A 27,683-nucleotide genomic window follows, 5' to 3' on the forward strand; every position below is an offset into this window, starting at 1 on the left:
CAGTAGAGACTAGCCTCCATGAAGTTTGAGCATTGGCCTGCTAAACCCAGGGTTGTGAGTTCAATTCTTGAGGGGGCCACTTGGGGATCTGGGGCAAAATCAGTACTTTGTCCTGCTAGTGAAGGCAGGGGGCTGGACTCAATGACCTTTCGGGATCCCTTCCAGTTCTAGGAGATAGGTATCTCTCCTTGTTTATTTATTTAGGCATTGTCCAGACAACAGAGTTAATTCTATTAGTCTCAGCTCCAGTTAGCCAACATAGTAACACACAGTAAATCCCAGTGAGGCCAGTTCCTGGTTTTCTCACATATTAGTAGGTTGTTCAGCTAAAGACTGGAGGGAGCCCCAGGTAACAGGTTGGATGGCGTCTACACTCTGTATTCACCCATGTGCTTCTAGGGTTTACTCAGCCTCTCTGCTGTGGGTATGGGTTAGTCTAAACCCATAGCTAGCTAGATCTGCCACCGGACATGTGAGAAACCAGCCAACCATTGGTGGCAGGAAGGCTCCAGGGAGACGCTGGCCCTTACTTTATAGATGGATAGCTATTTTATACAGAAAATAGCTCTGTCTATACACATTGTGTCTATTTGCGTGTCCCCCCCTTTCTCCTCTGACCTCTTTAGACTGTGAACAGGGCACAGATCTTTCTTACTGTCTGTCTCTGAGTGCTCAGCACAACCAGGGCGGATTTTTCTTCATTGAAGAGTGAACATTTCTCAGAAGCAGGGATTGCAGGACTGGGGCATATTTCCCAAACATGAGGCTGCCAGAAGCAAATCAAAAGGGTCCTTCAGAATATGGGAGATGGTGGGCCAGGCAACCTCCCCTGCGTTGGGGACTGGGGTGTTTCAGCCCGGCCTTTCTTTGCTAAATTTGCCATGCGGTAACTTCTTCATCACTTGGGGTCTTTTCACCCTCCCTGCCACTGGGCAAGTCTCCCTAAAACCTACAGTATCTTCTAGCTTACCCGTGAATGATTGGGCTTCATGCAGGAAGCAGTGGGTGAAATTCTTTGGCCTGTGTTATGCAGGAGGACAGACTAGATGATCTCAGGGGTTAGAATCTATGAATCTGAGAATCCCAGCGAGTTCATCATTCCAAATGAATCACGAGATTCATTCAGCCTTGTTTCCAACTCAGGAGCCCTGGCGACCCCCGGCCATTTATTCATCAGTTGAAATTATTCATTTTCGGTGTGTGTTTGGCCCCCTTATTATACTCATTATTTATGAATTGCCTGGTGTTGATTTGTTGTGATCGATCGGATAGTATTTGTTTCTGTTCCTTGGCGGCATAGTTGTGCCTGCACTTCTGGCATGGATACTTGTGTGCCTGCAAAGAGACATTTGGTGTGTGGGCTGCTATAATGCAGATACTAGTACCAGGGCACAAGACTTTTGACCTGCACTTTCCACAAATACTTGTGCCAGTAAAGTTCCGTGGCTCGGACTGACTGCACAAGGCAGTAAGGATGGCGGAAGCCAATTCCTGTACAAGTTGGGAGGGAAGAGTGGCGGAAAAGCGAGCGCAGGACTCACCCAGTCCGGAGAGAGCAATGCGACCATCCGCACACATCACACCGAGTCCCCGGCCCAAAGAGCCTGCAAATGCAGGCAGGACGCGTGTGCAAGTCTTGTAGCGCTCGTGCAGCCCTGCGTGGGGTGAGGGGCCACTGCCCTGGGTCTCCCTGAGCGACCATTTTACCCCAAGTTCTTGTCCATCAAATGCAAATGAAACAACGACACCTCGAACTCGCCACGGTCACATTTGGCCTCGTGACGAGACTCCTGAGCTCTGAGCTGAGAGGGTTAAACCAGGAGACTTCCCTTACCTTGAAAAAGTTAAAAATGTCCGCAGTCTACATCTCTTAAAGGGGCGGTGCCGGTTAACAAGGCGTCTTGGCACCGGCTGCTGGAAAGGCTGGTCAGGGGCGTGAGTTCCCCTCCACCAGCACCAAAACATTGCAAAAAAAGGCAGCGAGCCCCACACTTTAGATAAGGACAATTAGCCACCAGCGAGCCCCTGCCGAAAGAGGGGTGTAATTAGCGGGGTCCCGCAGCTCAGCATGCCCCATCCCAGCTCCTGCCCCCCGGGGGTCCTCGCCCTCCTGGCCCCTTGGCTGGCTCTGATGGCGCACCTCTCCCTTTCCTCCCAAGCCGGGGACAGGAGAGCGGTCCCCGCAGAGAAACCTCCAGGAGTGAAGGGACGGACTCTCATTCTTCTGGATGTGAACACCAAGAGCCCTGTCAGGATAACCAGTGAGAACTTCCTCTCCTTGCAGCTGGACCCGTCCATCATCCATGATGGCTGGCTCGATTTCTTAAGGTAAGGCGGGAGCTCCGCGTGCACCCCTCTCCGCCCCGCTCCCCACTCGCAGCCCCCAGAGAGGCCAGGCGAATGGTCCAGAGCCCTGGGCCGGCTCCGCGCTGCGGCCGGCGCTTGTTGTGACGGAGCATTGAGTGTTTCCCATTAAGATGCACATGTTTGCAATGGAGAAGGCATTTCAGAAACTTATCAGTTATGACTGAAAAAATGTCGGGCTTCCCTCTCCCCAGCAATTAGCCTCGGCCAAAAGCAGCAGGCGGTGCCGAGCCAGCACAGGGAGCCGAGCGGGGACGCCCCCCCGAACCGCTCCTGGTTCCTGCCGGGCGGGGAGCCGGGTTCGGGTTCGGGCTGCGGGGCCGGCTCGCTCGCCCGTCGGCTGCTCGGCTAGTTGCGAGCAGGCAGCTCCTGGTACCGAGGGCAAACCCTGCCTCCGAGGTAAGTAGCCGTGCTTCGCCCGGATAATGTGGCATTGCAGCGGCCTGGAGGAGGCAGCCCCGCCCGGGGAGCGTCCCCTCCCTTCCCGGGGGCAGTCGGGCCGGAGGTCTGCAGGGGAGCGGGGTGTCTCTGGCGGGACCCGCTTCCAGCGCGCCGAGGCTCGGCTCAGCTACATTTCCCGGTTACGCGGAGGATTAGTAACGCAAACACACGGCGGGGCACGCTCCGGGAAAGCAGGATTGGACGCTGGGCTCCGGCGCGCAGCCCCACAAGCAGGACCCCGGCCCGGGGCGCAGGCTACCCCGGTGTCCGCCTCTGGGTTCCCTTGGAACAGAAGCTCGCCTGCCCTTTGCTCCGCGGAGGGCCCGGGCAGCGTCCCAGGGACTGGCCGCGGCGGAGAGGCGAAGCGCGGAGACAAGGTTCGGTTGGAAACCACCAAGCCGGGCCCAGGGGAGGGTCCGCGGGCCGGGCAGCTGCACAGCGCGGGGCGCGCACTCACCGAGGGATGGGACCGCCTGTGCGCTAGCGAAGCTGCGGCGCCCCCGGGAACGGGCAGCCGCAATGGTGCAGGCTCGCTAGGGTCGGGCCCGCCGGGGTCCTGGGGAGGGACCAGTTGGCCATTTCCCGGGAAAGCGGGTGGGTGCCCCCATCTTTGCCGAGGCGGGCTCCGGTTGCCGGGCTAAGGCGACCAGGGCCGGGCGCAGTGGGAGAGAAGTAGCGGCTCTCCCCGCCGCTCCGCTCCGCTCCGGGGCTGGTTGCCGGCCCGAGCGGGCTCCCCAGGTGGGTTTGCAGCCGCGCCGGGGCCGCTGGAAGGTCTTTAAAAGCCCGAATGAGACGCGAGCGCCTCGCCCGGGCTCGGCTGCAGTGTCCCGGCGGGAGTTCTCTCCCATCGGGGGTCCCCGGGCCTGCGCGGGCTTCTGGGGGAGACGAGCAGCCCGAGATCCTGGCCAGGAATGCCTCGGGCCCGATCCTGCCCGGCCCCCGAGTTATCCGGGGCAGCCCCAGGCTTCAGCGGGGGCTGCGGCCAGCGCTGGGCAGGGACCGGCTCGGCCTTGCATCCTGCGGAAGAGGAAACGGGGCTGCTGGGACCCTCCAAGATCCGGGACCCCCGGGGGTGGGCTGCTCCGCAGGAGGTGTTTGGGTCCGGGGCGCCCCGGGCCAGCGCCCCCGGTGCTCCCCCCTCAGTGCCTCGCTCTCTCCTTCCCAGCTCCAGGCGCCTGGTGACCCTGGCCCGGGGCCTGGCTCCCGCCTTTCTGCGCTTCGCGGGGAAGAGGACCGATTTCCTGCAGTTCCAGAACCTGAAGAACCCGGCCAAGAGCCGCGGGGGGCCCGGCCCGGACTATTACCTCAAGAACTACGAGGACGGTGAGCCGGGGAGGGCGCGGCGGGTCCCTGCGGACAGCTGGGTCGGTGCGCGCCAGAGGCACCGGCTGTGAGACGCGCTGCGGGGTGTGCGCCGGACCCCCGGCTTCTGGGCAGCGGGACGCGAGGCAGGACGCGGGGTGTCGGTGTGGGGCGGCGGGAGGGCAGCTGGGGCACAGGCCCGTGTGTCTGGCAGGCGGCTCTGCGGGGGCCGAGTCGCTGCAGATCTCCAGGCCCTGGACCGCAGGGCGGCCAGCGGCCCCCGGGACCGGGAGGGGTCAAAGCCTGGCTCCTGCTGGAACGGTGAGCTGCGTTTGCCGCCGACTCCCGGGTGAGTGCGGGAGGGGCCGGTGCGGGCCGCTACGGGCCGGGCAGGAGAACGGACCTTTGCCCTTGGCTTTGGTCGGTGCTTTGACTCTCCTTATTTCTGCTGTGTTGGGGTCGGAGGGAGGCCAGGTGTGTGTGCGGTTCTGGGGGTGTGTGAGGGGATAGCGGTGGTGGGTGCGGGGAGGCCAGGGGTGTGTGGTTCTCGGTGTGTGTAGTTGTGGTGGGAGGGGGGGCTGGGGTGTGTGGTTCTCGGGGTGTGTGGTTCTCGGGGTGTGTAGTTGTGGTGAGGGGGGCAGAGGTGTGTGGTTCTCGGGGTGTGTAGTTGTGATGGTGGGGGTTGGGGTGTGTGGTTGTGGTGGTGCGGGGAGGCCAGGGGTGTGTGGTTCTCGGGGTGTGTAGTTGTGGTGAGGGGGGCAGGGGTGTGTGGTCCTCGGGGTGTGTAGTTGTGGTGAGGGGGCAGGGGTGTGTAGTTGTGGTGAGGGGGGCAGGGGTGTGTGGTTCTCGGGGTGTGTAGTTGTGGTGAGGGGGGCTGGGGTGTGTGGTTCTCGGGGTGTGTAGTTGTGGTGAGGGGGGCTGGGGTGTGTGGTTCTCGGGGTGTGTAGTTGTGGTGAGGGGGGCAGGGGTGTGTGGTTCTCGGGGTGTGTAGTTGTGGGGGGGCTGGGGTGTGTGGTTCTCGGGGTGAGTAGTTGTGGTGAGGGGAGGGCTGGGGTGTGTGGTTCTCGGGGTGTGTAGTTGGGGGGGCGGCTGGGGGTGTGGTTGTGGTAGTGCGGGAGGCCGGGGTGTGCGGTTCGGGGCTGTGTGTAGGGGGTGGCGGGCTCGGAAGATACTTTCTGGATCCCGGGTAAAACCCGCTTTCTGGTAGGCGCCTGTTTACACCCCCGCCCCCCAGTAACGCTCCCACACACTCGCCCTTCGGCCGGGCCTGTTCGGCCTCGGTCCCCTTGGCGTGTGAAAGCAGCGCGCTGCCCCGGCTGCCCTCCGGGCTGGGTGAGTCACTCCGCCCCGGCAGCCCGTGTGCTCCTCTCGGGGCCCCGAGCCCGGAGGCTCAGTGCCCAGGCGTCCCTGTGCGGCCTGGCGCCCATCGGGGTGGTGTCGGGGCGCAGCTTTCAAGTTGTCCGGGACCGGAGGCAGCGGCGCCCGCACGGCCCCGCCGAAGCTGCTGGCGCTGGGGTGTCGGGGCTCGGCAGACGCAGCCGAAGGAGCCCCGGGCAGGGCAGGGCAGGAGCGTCCGGCTGTGCCCGCGGGAGTTCATCTGGCGGCTCCGGTCGCTTGGCTCTGTCCCTGCTGATTCCCCGTGGAGCGGCCGGAGGATGCGGTTCCCTCCCCCCGCAGACCGGAGCCCAGAGAGGCAGATTCAGCCCTGAGCATCCGTCCCCGCGCCCGTCTGCAGCCCGGACACTGCCCTCGCCAGTCTCCGGTTCCCCGCACCCCGGGGGCTGTTCCCGGCACCGGGGGCCGGTTCGGGCGCTGGTTCCGTCGGGCTCACACCCATCCAGCGGTCTCTCGGCGCCGCGACTCTTAGCCTCTGCTCCTCCTCACCGCCACCAAACTACACCCGCGTCGGGCTCCCGCGGTGCTACCCCGGCTGCGGGCAGCCGCCGCCCCTGGCCCCCGGCCCCGCGATGCCTTCCCGGCTCCCCTGGCCGGGCCGGGCCGGGGTCGCTCTGCACGCAGCGAGGGCGAATCTCATGCTCTGGTTTTAGAGAGCGGGTCAAAACCGTCATGAGCCACGGGGCAAATCTCTCCGTCCCGGTCTCTTCGCCGTGTCCTGCCTGTAGCTTGCCAGCCATGGAGCCGGTTGAAAAAAAATCTTTTTTTTTTTGCCAAAGAAAGCAGAAAAAAAAATCCAGTTCGATTTTCTGCTAAGTCTCCCGGCCTCCATTTTTCACCCGGCTCTGCCGTTTCCTTCCCACATTTCTAACATTTCTGGCCTCTTCGCCTTATTTCTCTCCCCGCGCTGGCGTTCACACGCCTCCCAATTTCACATCCTCTGCCAGCGAAATGAGTGTGCTGTTTACTCCACTTCCAGATAATTAATGAAAATGTTAAATGAGACCAGACTCAACACTGCTGGGCACCTTCGCCAGCCCCATCCCTGGCTGTTTATTATTTCCCTTTGTTTAGCGCTGCGTTTTTCAGTCCGCTTGAGAGTTCCAACCTACTGGAATGTAATTCTGTTTACCGAGATGGTTCTAAGCCATCGGACCAGATTTCTCGCTGGTTTATCTCAATTGTTCCTGGCAGTTATGCCAGAGAAGGATTTAGTGCTGTACTACAATTAAGGTATTAATTAAGCGTTACTACAATGAAGGTATTACATTTATTACATTGACTTCATTCCTTTTATCTACTTTGTAATACAGCCCTAAAAAGCAGTCACATTGTCTGGCATGATTTGTCTCCTAGAAAGGCAGGCTGCTTACTGACCTTGGTCCCCTTATTCTTCAGATTTTTACACGTTTCCCTCACCCCACCCCCGCTACATTTTCCATTCTTTAACTGGGGTGAAGCTAGCCCCGAGAGGTAATTGTAGGGTTACTTTTGTTTCCTTTTTTAAAAGGTCGGATGTTTGCCCTTTTCTCTCTTCCCCCATCCCTTTGGTTCCTCCCCAATTGTATGTGACTTTTATAAATAATCAGCAGTGTTTTGGGATGTTAGCCAATTCCACGTGTTGCCTGTATCTTGCCTAGGTTCAAATCTTACCTGCTTTTGGGCCAGATCTTGCAGCCCTTCCTCATGTGAGAAACCCTATTAATGCCAATGAAATCACTCACTCTAGCAAGAGTGTGTGTGCTCCACTCTATGCATCTGAAGAAGTGGGCTGTAGCCCACGAAAGCTTATGCTGAAATACATTGGTTAGTCTCTAAGGTGCCACAAGTACTCCTGTTCTTCTAGCGAGAGTGGCCAGGTAAAGTTTTATTAATAATAGTTGTTTTTAAAGGGTTTTAAAATTTTTCAATTGTCCACATTTATTTATTTTTCCTCATTAAAAACAGATAATAAAAAGCATTTCAGTACCTTAACATTTAAAATAAAAATGACCAATTGCAGCACTTTGCTTTTGTATTAGTGGTTCTGGCTTTTTCTTTAGAATTTTTTTCTCCCTTGAAATATTTGTATAAGCATTTTTCCTTCCCTTTGGACAGCATTAATTCAGGCAAAGAAACTTCAGGAAACTGTAGTGGCAAAGCTCTATCCTGCTTTATTTAATTAAGACAGCGGAATATAACGACTACAAATAGGGGAAAAAAAGTAACAATTTTTGTCGTTTTTTTAAAATATTCCTTTTCTAGCTGTGAGTTAAAAGAGCCAGTAGCTGAAGATTTAGGAAGCCAATTCATTTAGAAAGACGGATCCCAGTGGTAGATCAGTAGCAAAGACAATCATTTGCAGAGCGCTAGTCAAACAGTGAAGCACTGAATGGAAAAAGCAGACAGATTTGCCAGTTTTTTCCCCTCTCTCTCGATGCCTGATCTGATTTGCACTCAGATCAACAGGCTGTATGATCTGCTCCATACAGGCAGGTGGGTCATTCTGGGTATTTCTTGTATCTCGGTGTTTCACTCGATAAAGCAGTCCTGATCTTGTGCTACCCTAACACATCTCAAGGGAAGAGTTTGTCTTAATCTCAGTCCGTGGAGGTGCAGATTGAAGAAAAAATGCTGGCCCAGCCAGCTGTAGTCAAACATCTATGGGAGAAACGAACTGTACGGCATAAACTGTGGATGGTTCATACAAAACATTTGTAGAAATAAATGTTGCTGCTTCAGCCCAAAGGTCAATATTTCAACAACTCGCGGCAGAGAACTTCCACTTATTAAATGTCTTCACTAGGGGTTTTCATGACGGAATGACTGAAGGCTTTTGTTTCTTCGGTTTTCCTCATGGCAATAAAGTTGAAATGTAGCAGCCTTTCAAAATGAAGTTTCTCATAGAAGTTGTAACCACAGGTCTTAACTTTTCATCACTTAAATGTGGAACAGAACCATTGCAAATGTGGGTGAGGGAAGGAGGGGACACATGTGGTGTCTATCAGAGATCAGTGTAAATCAGAAAGGTGTGCTAAGGGGGATTTCCTGCCTAGAAGCAAAACTTTCTTATTTGTTCCTAAGATCTCTGTGTGGAAACTTCATGACCAGAAGCTAGTAACTGTCATTGTATTAGAGAGGATCTTTTTGTGTGGAGGTTGCGCTGAGAGCTTCACTAGAGGAATCCAGTTCTCTGAAATGAAATCCTGCTGCCTCTGCCAAGCTCTACCCCACCTCACCGAGTCCTAGTAGCCATGTTATCTTTCCACAGCATCACTATGCCTCTCTTATCAAGAATGCAGGAACTATTTGCATTGTAGTAGCACCTAGAGGCTGCCCTCCGAATCAGGGCCCCATTGGGCTAGGCACTGAACAAACACATAAGAAGAGATGTCCTGTACCCCGAGGAGCTAAATAAACAACATAGACAAAAGGTATACGTCTGGGAGGCACCCTGTGATCAGAGCAATCAGAGAGCGTGCTGGCAAGTGTCATGTTAGTTACCTCTTTTTTTCTAAGTTATCTGTGTTTGTCCATTTTTCTCTGTATGTGCTTTTGTGTGTTTTAAAATCTATTATTGGCCTGGGGTGGGGTGACGTGAAAAGGGTGGAGAGGATGAGTTAATAGGAACAAGGTATTAGGAAAGAGGGACTTGTGATGCTACAGCTGTTAAGGCCATGTCAGCCTCTTTGCCTTAAGCCCCTTGTGACAGCGATGTCCCAAGAGAAGAGCCAGGACCTGCCCCGGGGACTCAGCTAGGCTGAGGCTGCCTGGCGTTCTTGGTATTGTGGTGAGTGCTGGCTCAGCTGCTGCGCTTCCCTTTCTTTTGCAGAGGGGACACGTGGCCATGCCTGGAACATATCAAACAGCGTTTCAGTTAAATGCCTAGAAGGTCATTTCAGGGCTTGGGGTTCTTGGATCCGGGCTGAATCCAAGAGGAGTGGGGAGAGTTCCTCCCACAGGGGGTCTGAGTGTAAGTGGGACAAGATATTTATGAGGGTTTTTGCCCCTGGACATAGGGTTAAATTCATGTGGCATTAATTTAGATGGAGAGCTCCTAGAGGCAGGGACTGTCTTTCTGCACGGGGTTTGTACAGCACCTAGCACCATGGTGCCCCCATCCTGCTTGGGGCTCTAGACACTACCCTAATAGAAGGGATAAATATTCCCTCCATTGGGTGGGTCATTCTCCCCCAGGGATCTAGGAGTGTCTCTGTGTCTGTCCTGTGTTTTATCACACTCACAGGTGTTCTAGTATCCGAGGGGTAGCCGTGTTAGTCTGAATCTGTAAAAAGCAACAGAGGGGCCTGTGGCACCTTTAAGACTAACAGAAGTATTGGGAACATAAGCTTTCATGGGTGAGAACCTCACTTCTTCACTGCATCTTACCCACGAAAGCTTATGCTCCCAATACTTCTGTTAGTCTTAAAGGTGCCACAGGCCCCTCTGTTGCTTTTTACAGGTGTTCTAGGCATTTCACAGAGAACTAGATGGGATCCTGCCCCAAGCAGCTTGCAATGCAAGGGAGGAAATAACATTCCAGAGGTGGGGGAGTGGTGCCTTCAGCATGTCTGGGCTTTGGGTTCAGAGCTTCGTGTTTTGTTTTAATTAAGGGCAGACACGCTCCTGTTTGTAGCCAGCGCGGAAGGAGAGTTCTTAGCAGTAACTTGAAGGAGTTGAGGGTGGAGACTTCACAGGTAGATTTTGGTGATTGTTCCTGGTAGCCAGGGCAGCAAGGCAGGTGAAAAGGTAGCCAGGGAGGGGACTAGATTGATGCAGGAGCTTTAGGGGATGCAGCCGAGGGCCTTGGATTTTGAGACCCCCCCCCAAAACATGTATAGTTTGTTGCATGGCTCTTCAGTTGGCTTGGGGGGGCTGGGCCAGCTGCTCTGCCATGCCACCTGAGAGAAGCAGCCAATCACAGCTGCCCAGGAAGCAGGGAGCTCTGTCTGTTCTCACAGGAAGGGAGGGGCTGGGGGAGAAGAAAGAGCTCGGCAGCTCCCCCTCTCCGTAACACCCCACCTGGGAAGGAGGAGGGAGTGACGAGCCCCAGGAGCTGCCCCCCTACCTGGAAGGGTCTGGGGGAGCCCTGCTGCAGTTGCCCCCCCCCCAGCCTGGGAGGATGGGTGGTGAAGGAACCCAGCGGGAGTGGAGGTCAGCCGGGGAGCACAGCTGATGGGGGGGGATAGGGATTGGGCAGATGTGGGGGGCTGAGGGGGCAGAACTGATGGGGGCTGGGCAGATGGTCTCCATTTGCCTTCTGTTTACCATCATGCCATTTATTTAATTTAGAATTTTTTCCATTTACATTTAAACCCCTTGGGGCTAGATGGTGTTGATACATTTCCACTTATAGTGCTACACTTTTAATCAGGCACTTAATCCGAAGTTTATGCAACATAAGGGGATCAGTAATTGATGGGCTTTCATGAATTAGTTTGATTGCTCCTTGCACAGTACTTTTCTGGAAAAAAAAAAGACAGAGTGAGTGATTGTCAAAATTTCAGGCATTAAGAAAGAGAAATGAGATGTCCATTTCTTTGAGTTTAACTTCTAACTTTAATTTCATACTTTTAAGACTTAATATTAATAATGTACTGTTTTAATAGCATTTTGGTGTATTTATATTATTATTTATTTGCAAGATTTCATTGGAATATTGTCTATCAGCACACTTAACCTTTGATTTTTAAGATTCAGAAATACGGTCTGGCACACCACACTTGCGAGTTTGCCACCCCAGGCTGCTGGAGAGAACAAACAGCCTCAGAACCCTTTGGCCCTAGAGAGAGCCCTTTGGCCCACCAGAAAATGTAATTGAATACCACTGCTGTAGGTAATTAAAGCCATAGCGTTACTGTTTTTATTACTACCAGTTATGTGCTGAAATTAAAAATAGTTTTGTTTGTTTTAACTGCCATTCAGTTTTAGAGTTGGTGCATCACATTTAAAAACCGAACTGTAATAACCAAGGTAATTTTAACAGCATAGTGTTTGACATCAGCATGGGTGGTAGTAAAACAGTAAAGAGAGGATCTGAATAGGCACAGAGGTCCCCCCAGAACTATAATAGCCCTGTCCCTCATCAAACTTAATTTGGGCCCAGTGGAACCGGCCCAGTCCTTGTTGGAGTAGTGTGGGGCTTAGGCAGGAGAAGCAGGGTGTTCAGATCAGGTACTGTAGGCCTCGGTCCTTGTATGTTTCTTTTCTCTCTTGCCTGGAAAGTGGTCACCTGAGGGACTTGCTTCTAGACTCCCCTGCCCCCCTACTGTGTGGTTAGGGACAAGCAGCCTGAACAGACCGGCTTGGCCACTCCAGCCAGTAAGGAGTGGATTGCTAAATGGAGTCCCTGCAGGATTATGTATGGGAAGCTGTCACAGATCCAGCTCTACCCCCAGCTTTGGAACAGACTCTTGGAGGAACTTCAGCGTTCTGGCCGCAAGGGGTCTCGCTCTTTCTTCGGGCAGGCCACGCAGCCTCATCGCTTCCTGAGACGCTACTTCTGGGCCTTCAGCACTCCTGGTTCACACCGTGAGCTCCGTTCAGCGAGTCCTGCAGAGACCTGTATGTTCTTCAGCAACTAATAATGCACCTCACCCAGCCTTTACTGGACCACTCAAGCAGCATCTTCAGAACGGTTGGGTTTATTGGCCAGCTGGAAGACAGCATAGGAAGTCCCTTTGGGAGCTGAAGGTTACAGCATAATCTATTCTGGTTAGCCCAGAGCCCAGCCAAGCTGGAGTGAACTCTCTCTCTGACTTCGTTCCCTAATCAGGTCCCAGGTGAGAGAGCTCCCAGGCTTCTTCCAGAGCTCACACTTATCCCCTCACACCTCCCAGTCTTTGTTTTTGAGCTAGAGTCTGCTCAACTTCCTACTGAGAGTGTCAATCCATGAATCACTTCCTTGGAGCCTGTATTGTCTCTGGGGGACCCCTTGCTGATCTGAACCAGTCCCTTAATCACTGTTCATTCCACCTAGACAGGGAGGGTGATGCACAGACAATTTGCCTCTTAGCCTACGTCTACATAACCACACATCGCTCATTGGTGTGAATATCTCCCCACCCCCTCCGAGCGACATAAGTTACACCGGCATAAGCGCGAGTGTGCACAGCACTATGGCGGCCAGAGAGCTTCGCCTGCCCACATTGCTTCTGCTGCTTGCGGAGGTGGTTTTATTATGCCAGCTCTCGCCTGTCTTCACTGCAGCAGTGCCGCTGCAGTGCTGTACGTGTAGACGTGGCTTTAACCTGCCCTGAGAGCAAACTAATTTCTTTTCCTCCCATTGGCTAGCAATGCAAAATGTAGGGGGAAACCGAGGCACACAAGCATTGAAATATTACGGAACATTCCCACTTTGTCACAGAACCATCACTGCTCAGGGTTCGGTCTTCGCAGCATTGCAGCTGAACAATACATTGTGGTTCTGGTTTCTTCTCCAGGCACCTGCGGTGCACATTCACTTTCCTTTCAGCATGTCCCTGCATCGGTCTCTGCTGCTGCCGTTGTGACTCAACATTGGACTTTTCCTCTTAGGAATCCAGGAACAGTCACCTCTACCCACAGCTAACTGTGAGGGGAGCGCTTCCCCTGTGGGCTTCCTGGCTGCACCCCGAGAGTTTGCTTGGCAGTGAAACATGGTGCAGCGTCTCAGCCTGGGGAGCATTATTTGTTTTTATATCTGAGAAAATCTGTTGCAGTTTCAGAGTTAATGGACCAGGGACTGTCTGTTGAGGATAATGTAACTGGGAAACAGCCCTTAAGATGTACATAGAGCCCATTACATTTTATGGTGGACTAATCAGTGCTTATTTATAAAACACCGAAGGAAAGGCACCTGAGTGGTGAAGGAGGTGATTAACAGAAAGGAGCTCTCCTTCCTTGGGGTGGATCCAGGCCAACTTGCTGCCATCCTGGCATTGTTCAGTGTTTAGAAATGGGCTTTTGTGCCCCTGAAACACCCTGAATTGACAGGCCTGGTGCCTGGAGCCCTCTCTCCATAGGACAGGGGCACGCCCTCCAGAGCCATTGGAAAGTTTGCCATGTGCTGGAAGGACTCATCCCTAGACGTGAGAGGGAAGTTCAGGCCTGGTGCTCCTCCTGTTTTCAACACCTCGGCTGAAACTGCCCAAGGAAGTGGCGAATTTTGTGACATGTACGTTTTGCTGGGCATCGAGGCCACCAGCTTATTTCCCAGAGACTCCAAATGGCCATCAGCTGGGCATGACTCCGGAGGATTGACCTGGCGTTAGTTTCGAACCAGTAATTGAGCTGGTTAAAAAATGTAGCCAAAACAAAATTTCAACCGCAAAACAAACACATTTTTAGAAAGTTTTTGCAGTTTTTGCTTCCCTTGTTTCCTGACTAGCTTCAATCAGGAACCTAAAGATGAAGAGATTTGTAGCTCATTACGCCCCCGAGTAACCTAGTTTACCAGGTATTACCGGCTAAAGACTGAGTACTGAACAGTGTGATTTCAGTACAGTTCCTCCTGGGTAGATCCCTACCCTACAGCACACACTGTTTGGGCAGGAGAGCCAGTAGAGATCTGAATTGCCAGCCATTTCAAATGAGGTTGAATTTGCTGTCAGTTTGTCTCTCAATCTGAATGCTCTGCAAAGGGAAATATTGAGCCACAGGTGCTCCCCTACCATGAAGATGGGAAGGGTATGAAAGTCTAAAGAGGGAGAGATTGAGTAAAATATTTGTGTGTGAAATTTGCCCATAAACCGAGGAGCTAACTGCATTGGCTTGTTCAGAAATTAAGCAGCAAGCACTTTGCAGGCTATCCCTTAAGATACCTGCCTCTGAATCTTAACCAGAAACAACACCAGCTGTTTCAGGCGTGGAGCTCTCCTGAGTAGAATGTGCTAATTGCAACAAGTTGTGTGGTGCCTGTGCATTGCAGAGTCATGCTCTCCAGAGGCTGGGACCGAGCAGCAAATTCATTTGCACATGTGAGTTAATGAGTTCCCAGGTGCATCCCATATCAGCTCCATAACACAAAACGCAAACACAATGCTGTGTCCTAGCCCCAGCCTGTCCCCTTTGAAGTGCCAGCATTCCAGGAAATGATGCCCAAGCACCCCCCAAAAGGAGCTGTGGGAGCAGACAGCCGCAGAGAGATTTCAAGTGAACTTGAGTTCAGGTCCCAACTGAGCTGTGTGTTAAGTGAGGACAGCAGCGAAACCTGAAATGTTTGTACTGGGTAGTATTGTTTTCAGGCTGTTGTGTTTTTATAGCATGAATGAGGCCCATAGGTACTGAGCTGAAGCAGACTCTACAATAGTCAGTGTCCTCAGGGTTTTGGTTTTGTTTGTGTGGGGGGTTAAAGTGACATTTTCTGTCCTTCTCACTTACGGGTCAGATCTGGATACCCTTACTTCATATGTGGTGCAGTTCAGTGGGGTGACGCACGTGACTGCTCACCAGTGAGAATAAGGGGGTCTGGCTCTGGACAACCTGAGCAGCCCTTTTCTTCGCTAGCCCATCCCCTGCCTGTGTCTGGGGAGGTGGGGGTTACTGTGTCTACCTCTCTGGCCCTTGGATTTGAGCCCCTCCCAGCTAGTTAATCGTAGCAGTAACCATCTCTCGCCTTTCTCCGCCTGTAGGAGCAATACCTTGATTCGTGTTTTCCTTGCCCGCACAGTGGGACACCGCACTCCTGGGGTTAAGTGTGGGGAAAATAACAATCCCGCTCTTATGTATAGATGTTCCTGTGGCCTCAGGTGGGAAGTGACTGACAATTCCTGCCCTTTGGATGCTCAGCCGCCTGAGTGAAAGGACTTTGATAGAAAAAAAAGTGCCCCCCCATCACCCTGGGTTTCTGAGTATTTGAACCACACACACAACCCAACCCCAAAGCAACTTGTACTTTGAGCTGCCGTTGTAACTTCAGACAGCTTCTCCCTGTTGCAGCTGTGACAACCACTTACCTCCTCCGATGTGCCTCTGCCAACCTGTCTGGAAGGGTAACAAATCTGGGCTCCGGGTAGGGTTGCCATCAGAACTGAGTAGGGACTGTCCTACCTTGCAGAGCTTTGGCACAGCCAAAACTCTGCTTTTCAGTGGTGGGGAAGGTAGCCTTCCCTACAAAATACTCTTTAACGTAGAGGAAGATGCCCTGAGCTGCAAGCTCTAATCCAGGGTTTCTCAAACGTGGCCACTGTGGTCGCATGCAGCCACCAGCGGCTTTTCTTGTGGCCACAGCCTCCTGGGTGGTGATGGGGGGGGGGGGGCAGGGGAGAGAAGCAGCGGTCTTTCCCTTGGGGCCTCCAGCAGGGATTGTGGAGACACAAACACTGGAGGAGCAAGCAACCAGTGAGTTCCCCACCTTCCCCACGGTGGTGGGTGGCAGGCTCCAGCCATAGGGCTTCGGGCTCTGGGGTCTGTCTCCGGGCTCAGGGCTTCGAGCTCTATCCCCTAGCTGCACAGCGGTGGGCTCCAGCCCCTGTCCTTGTGACAGTGGGCTCTGGCCCCCACTGCCATCCCTCGGCCCCCATCCATTCCTCCTATCACCCCGGCCCCGCTGCCTCCCTACCCACCTCACCCTTCAGGGCTTAGTTTGTACCCTGGCATGCCAGGGCTGAGTAAATCTGCTGTGAAAAGTGATATTTGTATGTTTAATATCACTTTTCACAGCAGACTAAGGCTGTGTCTACACTAGCACTTTTGTCAGTCAGGGCTGTGAACAAAAGTTTCACAGACAGACGCGTGGACAGCGGTATGTCGGCGGGAGACGCTCTCCTGCCAGCATAGCCACTGCCGCTCTCCTGCCAGCATAGCCACTGCCGCTCGTTAGGGATGGGTTAATTATGCCGACGAGAGCAGCTACATGGGAGACCTTGCAGCACACAGTAAGGTCTGTAGGAGGTAGCTGGGAGGCTGTGAAAAGTGATATTAACATACAAGTATCACCTCTCACAGCAGCAACTTACTAGCCAGCAAGTCTTTAATAAAAAATAAAAAAAAAACAACAACCAAAAAAGCAAAAGAAAAAACAATACGAAAGACAAGAACGTGCAAAGCACCTTATTTGTGTTTCTCGTCTGTTTAGGTCCAGTAAAGAATAGAAACAGCTGAACATTATTTTTATTATTGCAACACATACATAACTACATTACAATGATTTGGACACGTCTATGTGCATAATTATTTGTTTTTCCTTAAGTTTAAGTATTTTAGGAAAAAGAACAGGAGTATTTGTGGCACCTTAGAGACTAACATATTTATTAGAGCATAAGCTTTCGTGGACTACAGCCCACTTCTGTTCTTTTTGCGGATACAGACTAACACGGCTGCTACTCTGAAACCTATTTTAGGAAAAATTGTCAGAGCGGCCACCAGCAAGAGTTGGTGGCCACACTCTCAGTCCACCAAAAATTTGTTGTGAGAACCCCTTCTCTAATCCCATCTCTCCCACTAACTGTGGTTAACAATCCTGTGCACTTCACAACTCTTTTGCAGCCTTTCAGAAAGAATACGCCAGGTCTATGTGATTGGCTATTCTGTTTGTAGCTTCTGCTCTAACGTCTAGATCACACTTCTTTCTTGGCGCCAGGAGCAGAACCTCAAAATCTTGATACCCAACATTCTCCTACTCTCTTGCAAAGTGTCTCTCTCCCACCCCTCCGTGGCTGTTCCACATACAGGATAAGGGTCTGATTCCAAAACTAGTTACTCTTGTAACTCTGACAGAAGAGATCCGAGCTGAAGGTTTTAAGTTCAAATCCTGCTGATGATCCATGCAGGGAAAAAATAGTATGCGCTTGATCGTGTAACTAAAGACTGTATGGTAATGCATACTCACATGGGGATAGAACTAAGGTTGTACAGTCAATCTTAATTCTAGAATTTTCTAACAAATGTCTTTCACCAGCACAAAATCCACACATGATTTTTTTAAAGATGAAATTTATGGCTGTATGCAAATCATTAGAAAATAGGCAAGTTAGATTATTCACATAAAATCTTCTGCGTCAGAACGTAGGTGTCCTGAATGTTTGGTTCTGAAAGGCAGCATTTAATATTCATGAGCCTGGCCGCCCCAAATCATGAGATTTTTTAAAAAGTACTAAGCTTTGTGCTCTTTTTATTTGCCTTAGAGAGCAATCGCTTCACATTCTCCACAACCCTGAAGGCTAGAAACTTATTTTTAAAATAAAATGCAAATAGAGATTCTCTTGCCATCTTTTGACTCCAGCAGTGGGGCTTTAAGAAAAGCACCAAATATTGCCAGACTTGTGATAAATTCTTGAGTAGTCACAACACCAAAGTGTCAGCACCTTTGGAGGAGAGAGTTTCACAGTTAGGGATACCCTGGGGCGAGAACGTCCCCCTAGCAGCCTCTTCTTGTTTGAACTGAGGTCTAGCTGGCATCTCTCTGCTGAGTGTAGCTGCAGAGGTATTGCACGGGGTATGGGAGAGAGTATCTCTTGGGCACAATGGCCCCAAACTTTAGGCCTTGATAGAGCAGGCTAAACCCAACACCCTGCACTCCACCTGGAAACCCACAAGTGGAGAGTGCAAGTCACAGAGCACTGGAGACAGGGAGGGCTGCATGTCTCGTCCCATGGTGCCTGCTGGCAGTCGGGCTGGGATCTGTAGGGGCAGATCAGGGAATCTGCGACATGGACTCCTCCTGGTCCTGGGGCTGCGCTGGTGGCAGGGAGACTGGCCTAGTCTTCATGCTTGCCGTGCTGGGCCCAGGGAAGAAGGCGCTGCTGGCTGTCTCACGATGGGGCTGGTGGCAGGAGGGATCATACTGGTGAGGCGGGGAAAGGGCAGGCAGGAAAGGGCTGGTGACAGGGTCAGTGGAAGGAGGGAAGGGGTCATTCTAAGAGGGGTGACTGCTGAGGGTGTGGGACAAAAGTGGAGCAGGTGTAGGGGACTGGGCAGGCATGAGATAGCTAATGGAAAGTAGAAACAGAATGGCGGAGGCTGTTCCATGTCTTCTGTCCCCCCCAGTCAGGCTATCTCGGGTCTTCTGGAGATACGCAGGGGCTCTAGTTGCTAGGAACATCAAGCCCGCACTCATCGTTACGTTTGAAAAAGCTATTGCTCCCCTGGCAGAGATTCTGATGAATTCTTCTGGGGGTTTGTGCCACTGCAGCTGCAGCAGGATGGTCACCCCCCAGCAGCTGTGGATCTCCTGAGGCCTTCATGGTTCTCTGGGATCTGCTGGAGGCCAGGAACTGTCAGGGGAGGCTCTGTGCCTTGGCACGTACCCTGCAGCACCCTCTTCCTTTCTTGTTCCCAGCGAGCCTGGCTGCACTGGCCGACACGCCCCAGGGCCTGGGGAGAGAGGGGGCAGTGCTGCAGACGCTGCTTTTCGGTGTGGCTAGGATAGAGCGGTGTGTGAAGAGTCTCCCCTCAGGGTGTGATGTGGGCCATAGAAGTTGGAGATGGGAAAGCCCCATTAGGTCCCTTGGAGACCATGTGCCAGGGCCAGCGCAGGGATGACCCCCATGGTGTAATTTCGGCTTGGCTCAGTGTTCTCTCTGAAACGTCCTGAGCAATTTTGTTCATTAGCAAATGTTGTTTCACTTGTTTCTGTCACGTCCGCACCCACCATCTGTCTAATGGGAGGTGGGGCTGGCGCTGTTTACATACAGGGTGTTACTCACGGTAAGGATGGACTCCTCCTATTTCTTATCTCTAGTTTCTTCAGTTAGAAACTGTCTCATTACAAATATCATCGGAAATTGCTCTGTGACCAGAAAGAATGGTACATCCTGGTTTGTTAGTTATTTACTGGTTGATGAGTGAGACAGCAGAATTTTATGTGGATGTATTTGACTGATGCAAGTGTATACTCTAAAATTCTCTTAGAAAAATTTACTTATTATATACATCTTTCTATGCAGGAGAGCCTCGTCTTCTGCTCAGAGACTCAAACAAAGAAGCACACGACACACACAAACTAAAATCTAAATTCACCCAAGTAACACTTGCCTGGTAGCCAGCATAAACTACTTGTGATCATCATTTTATACCAGTGTGTAAACAGTACAGAGCACTTCATAAAATCCTGGACAGATAGATTAGAGAAATTGTTTAAACATTTTTAACTGCAGTGAGTTTTTTTAAAACTAGATATTTTATATATTTCACAACTTGGAATTTACTGGTATGTTTCTCTGGTGCCCAGTCAAGCATGAGTTTGATCCCTGAAGTAAGTTTTACTTTTCAGTGTCCCATCTTACTCATTTCCATAAACAAACCAGACGCTTCAGGTAGAATAAACCAACAGATTTATTAACTATAAAGATAGATTTTAAGTGATTATAAGTCAAAGCACAACAAGTCGGATTTGGTCAAATGAAATAAAAGCAAAACACATTCTAAGCTGCTCTTAACACTTTCAGTGCCCTTACAAACTTAGTTGCTTCTCACCACAGGCTGCCTGGTTGCCCTTCAGCCAGGCTCTCCCCTTTGATCAGCGCTTCTGTCGCTTGGTGGTGATGTGTGTAGATGGAGGTGGAAGAGAGAGGAAGAGCCTGGCAAACATCTCTCCCTTTTATCATGTTCTTTCTTCTCTCTTGGCTTTGCCCCCCCCCCCTTCAGGGTCAGGTGAGCATTACCTCATCGCAGTCCCTGACTGACCAAGGGAAGGGGGGTGACTCACTTGAGAGTCCAACAGATCCTTTGTTGCTGCCTAGGCCAGCGTCCTTTGTTCCTGTGAGGCTGGGCTGGATTTGTCCCCATACATGTCCTGATGAGGTGTGAACTGCCCCTGTGCTCCTGGAGAGTTTTGCCTGGGCTGGTTCTAAGCCACAAAGACACACTTTCAGCTTCATAACTATATACATGAAATTACAACCTATAACATCACTATAACAACACTGCTCAGTGCATCACGAGCCTTCCGAAGATACCCGACATGACAAACTTTGCATTGGACACCACACAATCATAAGGATGAACATGGGGGTGCAGGGTGTTCCCCCGAGAAACAGAGCATCACAACGTTGTACAGTTTTCTTTAAAAATCATGTTGTAAGACTGAAAGTGTATAGCAAGTGTATTGTGGATAATGGTTAATGCAGACACTTGTTCTCTGTGAATGTTCTAGTCTTGTAGAGATGCATTGGCCCAGATCCCCAGGTTCAGCCAAGGAATACACAGAACACTTCAAAAACAGCATTTGTACAAGGGTTTCTTTCAGCTTCCTTTGTGGTCCCTGATCCAGGGCTGCTTGTGTGCTGGTCTGGCCCCCTCGAGGAAGTTAGAGGAGCCTGAGGGATGTTCTAATTGACAGCAGCTACTAATGACCTCGAGGCCATTCCAGCAGGTGGGATGTGGGGACCTCCTGGCCATGCCCCTTTGCTCCTACGCAGGCTGCAGGAAGGATGGTGCAGTAGAAGCTTCTAGCCTGCTCTACACCACCTGCATCCCGTGGTCTGCTAGGCTGGCTGTAGGGCAGAGTGGCTGTGTCATTATTTTGTCTGGTTTGGTTTTCGGTTGCAGTGTGCAGGGTGGTCACTCTCTGCGTTAGATCGTTAATCAGAGATAACAACCTTCCTCACAGATACCTGATCATCTCTCAGCCCCCCAGCATGGTGTAATCATAGTCTGTATGTTGGTAGCTGCATGGTGCTAGAATTCCTCCCTGAGAAGTAATTCTCTGTGGGGTGTGTGGGGTGCAGAGGCCCTGCCCAGGGGCGAGGGAGCAGGGAGGCTATTTGTTGAGCAGTGATACTGCATCACTCAGTGCAGGGAGTGCAGCATAGGCCAGGCATATGGGGAATATGGCCGGAATCAGCTAGCAGGAGTTACCGTCTCATGGGGGACCTGACTCACTCTTGGTGGAACTGAGCTAGGAACCAGGACCACCTTGGGGCGAGGAGACATACTGCCTGTGGGGAGCCCCTCTTGCTTTATTTGGCACTCTGGCCACAGTGCGCCTTTGGATTCCCCCTTCATTTGTGTGACCCCCAATCCCACGGATAGTTTTGTCCTGTAATCAGCCGCAGCTCACCTGACCTGCCACACGGGTGTGCTCCCTTCATACTGCATTTGTGCTGCTGTTACATGAGTGATTGTACTGTACTGAGTACCCAAAGCACCGCGTGAGCTGTACCATCAAATGCAGTTGGTACCTGCCAGTCCCAGTGCTGGGGACTGCCCATGGGGACTGGTGAAAGAGAACCAGCTTCAAAGTGAATTGTTTTGTTTTGATATAAAAAGTCTAAGACACTTCAAGTGACTTTCTTTGCAGGGAGGCAGGGTAGGTGAGATACTATCTTTTATTGGCCCAACTTCTGCTGGTGAGAGAGACGAGCTTTCAAGCCACGCTGGGACAAGCTGGTTTTTTTTAAGTGAAGCAAAGTGACTGTCCCGTGCAGGCTGCCCACTGACTGGGCAGTGAGCATGTCAGCCTCCCACCCCCCACCACGAGCCTGTGCATCCCCAGGTGGCTGCTCCCCGACGGGCTCCTATAATCATGGTCTGATTTCGCTAACTCTTATGCATTTGGTCTAATATAAATCAAGTCCTTTAGCGTGTGCTAAATGCAAAACCCCATGTTTGTGCAGGTTCAACGCAGCCTTTTTATCATAAGAAAGGGGCAGAAACGTTAACTGCCCTGCATTTCATGTAGGGTATGTTAGTACCTTGAGCAGCCTCCCTACTCCTTCAACCCCCTACGTTACTGACGTGCTCATTTCCATTCGAACCTGTTTGAAGTGGGCACCGTCGGTCCGAGTTTGTGCAGCGCCCAGCACAGTGGGGTCCAAACCCTGACCGAGTCCGTTAGGTGCTGCTGTCCTAGAAGTAATAAGTAACTCCTCTGTAAAGAGCTACTCCCACGAGGGCGCTGTACTGCTAAGAGAGAGGCATACAGGCAAGATGGTGAGATCCTGGTGATCACAGAACTTTAACTTTTCATTCTCTGGCCGCTTGGGCTGACCAGCTCTTCCTCCAGACAGTGACCTCGCCAGGCGACTTTGTCCCTGGGAGATGTCATTCCTGGGGAACTCCCAGAAGCACCTGGAAGAGAAAACAAGCAACTTCTTTGAAAAGCAAGGTGTAGACAAACTAGTGGACAGGGCAGCCGCCAGGTGATCAGAAGAGGCAAGGAGAGAGCCCCAGGAGGACCCCTCTGCTCACAGTCTCTGCAGGCCATGGTGGGTTTTAGAGCTTTGCCACCTACAGAACGGAGGTGGATGACTGGTGCCTATAGTGCACTGGCCACTGGTCTCAGCCCTGCCTGTGCAAAGCGCTGCCTGCCAAAACCAAAGAGGGGCTCAGCGAGGCAGAGGAATCGCCCCAGCCCTGGAAGGACGTGCTCTCACCTGCGCTGGCAGAGTGCGGACAGGCCCCGGGTGGATTGGGCGAGCGGTCAGCAGGGGCAGCGTGGTGAATGCACAGCTGCTCTTCCAGCACCGGATTGGGGAGGGGTGTGTGGAAGGTTGTGTGGTTGGGGGCAGAAGGCAGTTGTGGGGCCACAGTGCTCTGGGTTGGGGCTGGGTGGGGGCTGGGGTCAGATAGGAGGGCTACAGGGGAAAGTGTTGGGCTCTAGGGGGAGTGTGGGGGTAGAAGGCATTAGGGGAATGGGGCTCACAGGCAGGGAATGGGGGTTTCTGAGTGGAGGGAGGGGATGGGGCAGTTGAGGGAGGGGATCACAAGCAGGGAGTGGGGGGTCCCTATGAGGAGTTAAGGGGTAGGAGACAGTTGGGGGTGGGGCTCACAGGCAGGGGGTGGGGGTTTCCTGGGGAGTGTGGGGGTCACAGGCAGTGGGAGGGGATTCCCTGTGTGGAGTTTAGGGGTTGGAGACAGTTGGGGGTGGGGGATCCATGGAAGAGCATGGGGGCCACAGGCAGGGGGTGGGGGGTCCCTGGGGGAGTGTGGGGGTCACAGGCAGTGGGAGGGGATTCCCTGTGTGGAGTTTAGGGGTTGGAGACAGTTGGGGGTGGGAGTCACAGGCAGGGGATGGGGTCCCTGGGGGATCATGGGGGCCACAGGCAGGGGGTGGAGGGTCCCTGGGGGAGTGTGGGGGTCACAGGCAGTGGGAGGGGATTCCCTGTGTGGAGTTTAGGGGTTGGAGACAGTTGGGGGTGGGGGTCACAGGTAGGGGATGGGGTCCCTGGGGGATCATGGGGGTCACAGGCAGGGTCCCTGTGAAGAGTTAGGGAGCAGGAGACAGTTGGGGGGTCACTGCAGCAGGGGTCTGGGGCCCTTGGGGAAGGATGCAGGCTGATAGTGGAGGAGTCTTCGTGCCTGGCAACTCCGGTGCCTACGGTGCTTGCCTGGCCATGGCGCACAGCCCACTACCAGGCTCTACGTCAGGACCAGAGCTGCTACTTGGCTCTCCAGAGTTTCCTCCGTGGGGCCGTGTTGCTCAGGAACCCTGGAGGAGCAATTCCAATCCACCATCTCCAGAGCTGATCCCTGCCCCCGGCAGGCAAAGCCTCACGAGGGGCACCTGACCCTGTGATAACGGAGATCCTCTGTGTCTCCTTCAAGCAAGAAAAGCTGCCAGGGACCTGGGAGCGTGCAGGCGTCCTGCAAGCCCTGAGGGAGCTGATGTGTTGTCCAACTCTGCATCCTCCCTGTGCCCAGGAAGGTTAGAGAGCAGCTGGTACAAGAGGAAGTGGGGACGCATCTTCACTGACGGAAAGTGAACTAGAGCTCTGTCAAGAGATGGCATCTCCTAGCACCATGCCACTGCCGGGGACTCAGTGGTGATTTGGAGGGAAGATGGCCCCTTACATGAATAACCAGCACCACTTCCTTCAGCACCCCGGTGTCCCTTGTCGATCTCCATCCAAGCACTAATGTGAGCTCCATCCTGCTTAGCGTGGGAGATCGGGTGGTCAGAGGACAAGATGGCTTGGGTGCAGAGCACGGCCGGCCTGGGGCCCCAGAGAGGTCTCTGCACAGCTGGGTTTGCCTCCTGATATTGGCGGGGGGCCGGGAGCTGCACAGTGCTGGGCTCACAGTTGAACTCGAGCTGGAGAACATCAACAGGTTAGACTAGTTCTTCCGAATAGGGGTTGAGGAGCAATCGACTCCTGCAGGAAGGGACTACAGGGGGAGCAGAGGGTGGGGGTAAAACTCTGAGGTTCCCCACATTGTGTAATTGGGGCAAAGTTTGCACTTCTGTTAAGTGAGCCACAGGAAACCCGATAGATTCCCAAAGTATCAGGACCCCCATCCCCCTTCCCGCCTTAATTCCTGACACAGAGGTGGGGCACTGAAGGGCCAAGGTGTGCCCCCAGCCAGCCCACTCCCTGCACTCTGATCCCACCCCTGGATGGCTCGCCACAGGGTCCTGGAACAGGATGGAATGGGGCTGCAAAGGCAGCCACCCGCCATCCTTGCTCTTCTGCACTTGGACAGGGAAGATCAGGGCAGCTCTCAGGGGCACAACTGGGCCAAATGTCAATCAGATGGATTCCAAAGCTGCATGGTTACCCGTCCAAGGCCTGCAGTCAGGCCCGTTACAAAATGGGATGGCTACAGGCTGGGCAGAGTCTGCATGTAATGACCCTACCGGAAACAATAGGGCACTAAGCAAACAAGGGTATATAGCCCTGCCAGATAAGGGCCTGCGTGCAGGGGAGGCTCTCAGCTCTGACCACCTGGTGCTTCTGATATGCAATCTGTGACGCTGTACTGGAATTGCAGAGTAAATAGTAGTAGGGGACACATTCTGCGAGACCAACAAATGGGTCAGAACACAAACACGCTCTTTGGGGTCCAAAGGTGCCACCCCACAGGGGTTTATTTTTGGAAAGGAATGTGCAGCTGATAAGATAAAAAATAGACTGAGTAAAACACAGCCTTCTGTAACACTGCGAGAATGCTCCCGCTGTCCTTGCGTATTGTATCGGCTAGCTAGTTAGGTGGGGTGAACCTGTGGAATATCAGTGTATTATGAATATAGGGGAAGCTACAACTTATTTTTCTCTCCTTTTTCCTTTCTCTTTGCGCTCAAGTCTCCACAGCGGGCAAGTAGTTTTGTGTGGGGCTGTGATGGGAAGGCTATGTCATGATCAACAATATGACCCATACGATACTGATATGGAGAGAAACGAAGTGCTGACCAAGTATCTGCACCGCATTCTTGACGTGGGGGGAGCAAGGATGGGAAGGTGCCACGGGAGCTGTTCCCAGGGTTATAATCCGTACAGATTTAATCCAAGGTTTGAACGTTGCACTAAGGATGAATAGTGCTGGAGCAGAGACTTTGAGCCAAACCCCTCCCTGGTGTATCTGGCGGTATGGGAAAGCGTGGCCTTACACCAGGGAGGCATTTAGCTCACTGTAGTTATCGCTGGCAAAGAAACCAGAAACAAGGAGACATGATATAAACATTGGAAGACTTTAGACAAAACTTTCCGGTGAAGGAAAGGTAATAATTGTGAGTTAGAGTGATAAACTGCCAGGGGGCCAGCCACTCCACGGGGCTGCATTAGAGAGAGTGGCTTGACATTCTAGTGGGAGATAAGAAGTGAGGTCTGCAGATGATCTAGGGCTTGAGCTGAGAAGGTAAATGGGGTGGATGGGCCCCCGGGGGCTGCCCCTTGGCTTGCGTTTTGTGTGATCGGGGAATGTTTATTGCTTGTAGTGTTGGCTGGTTCGGAGTCGAGCATCTGGCTCCTTTGGGTGGAATTGAAAGCTGAGGTTTGTCTGTCTCCCTTTTTCTCTCTCTCCTCTCCCTCTAGACATTGTCCGCAGCGACATTGCCCTGGATAAGCAGAAAGGCTGTAAGATTGCCCAGCACCCAGACATTATGTTGGAACTGCAGCGAGAAAAGGCAGCTCAGATGCATTTGGTTTTGTTAAAGGAGCAGTTCTCAAACACATACAGCAACCTCACGTTAACAGGTAAGGCTGCGAGGTTAGCTCTGGCACCAGGAGCCAGGGCTAGTCCTTTGCTAGCTAGCAGGTATTCGAAAGCCAGCTGACACCCCAGTACTGTGCCAACAAGCATCTACCTGGCTTAGGAAAGGCCAGTCTGAGAAATATCTCCTCTCTTTGACTAAAGAAACAGTCAGGTCACAGTGGGCTGACACGGAAGTTTTCCCAAAAACAGGGTTTACAAAACCAAAAGCCAACACAAAAGTTTCCATTAAACGTAAGCATTTTAATGGGAACAACTCAAGAAAAAGGCAAACAAGCAGCATCAATAGTGACACGTAAATTCAATTTTTCAAATTCTTTTTGCTTTGATAAACTCGGGTGTTACAAATAGCACGTATTTAGCTCCAACGAGCTGCAGTCTGGCTCGGAAACCAACATGCCTATCACTGTAGCCTGACAATGTCTCTTTGGTTGTTCTACCAGCAATGCTGAATGTTTGGGTATATGGGATTTGCTAAATGTGATGGAGGGGCTGTGAAGACTCTTGTAGGTGGCAGCTCCAGGGTGCCTGCTACATGGGGGCCAGGTCGCTATGCAGAATGCAGTGGAAAGTGAAGTGTTGTGGAGATCTCCCTGCTAACCATCCATGTCAGATGGGGCTGCAGCAATTACTAAATTTGGATCTAAACTGCGGCTCATTTTTTTTCCCCTCAGAGCATGCACTTTGCATGAACCCAGTAAATATTAAAGAGCAAATATAAAATGATAATGGCCCAGACGGAGCTGAGACAATGCTCTATTCCTGGTAATGTTTGCATTAGCTGGGGAGTAGAACTTCGAGAGACAGACGGGGTTGCCATGTTATGGACACACATTAAAAGTGCTTATGAAGGGCTCAGGTCTCCAGGCAATGACGGGGTAGGGGAGAGGGATCCCAGCAGCCTACAGTGATCTCTCGATCGCCACAGCAGAATAAACCACAGACACTCCAAGAAGGAGCAAGGAATTAATTACAACAAACCAGGGCTGCAGACCCCCCCCATTATTGGGGAGGGTGAAGGAGGCCACTCAGCTTCTTGGGATGCTGCAGGCCCCAATGGGGAGGCTGAGGACGGCCCCTGGCTGTGGTGGGTATGGCAGACTCCCCAGGGGAGGAGGGGAGAGAGAAGGGAGGTGAGACTGGTGCTATCTGTGCCCCCTGGTGTATTCCCAGCCTGAACGCCCCCTCCCCCGCAAAAAATAAAATTCCTCCAGAAAAGGTGAGGCGCTGTAAAGGGACCCAGACCACAGAGCCCTCTTTGTCGCCATCTCTCTCAGTTCCCAGCCCTGTAACTCTCGGCCAAACTGCTGGAGCTGGCAGTGAGCCCCTAGAGGCACTGGCTGTATTGGAGCTAC

At 52.5% G+C, this 27,683-nt stretch overlaps 1 protein-coding gene across 2 annotated transcripts in view; it reads left to right on the top strand.

Annotated features, from left to right (window-relative positions):
* The first annotated feature begins 1,317 nt into the window (after positions 1-1,317).
* Positions 1,318-27,683, top strand: part of HPSE2 (heparanase 2 (inactive)) — a 261,248-nt gene continuing 234,882 nt past the window's right edge. Inside the window, exons 1-3 of one of the 2 annotated variants that reach the window (XM_065553611.1) lie at positions 1,318-2,328; positions 3,971-4,128; positions 26,151-26,312. In XM_065553611.1, the coding sequence (XP_065409683.1) occupies positions 2,069-2,328; positions 3,971-4,128; positions 26,151-26,312 (580 nt within the window). In that variant the 5' untranslated portion in view covers positions 1,318-2,068. The remainder of the gene's footprint in view (positions 2,329-3,970; positions 4,129-26,150; positions 26,313-27,683) is intronic. The other variant, XM_065553610.1, reaches the window with a different exon arrangement.

The sequence above is a fragment of the Chrysemys picta genome, chromosome 7, assembly GCF_011386835.1.
Source record: "Chrysemys picta bellii isolate R12L10 chromosome 7, ASM1138683v2, whole genome shotgun sequence".
NCBI lineage: Eukaryota > Metazoa > Chordata > Testudines > Emydidae > Chrysemys > Chrysemys picta.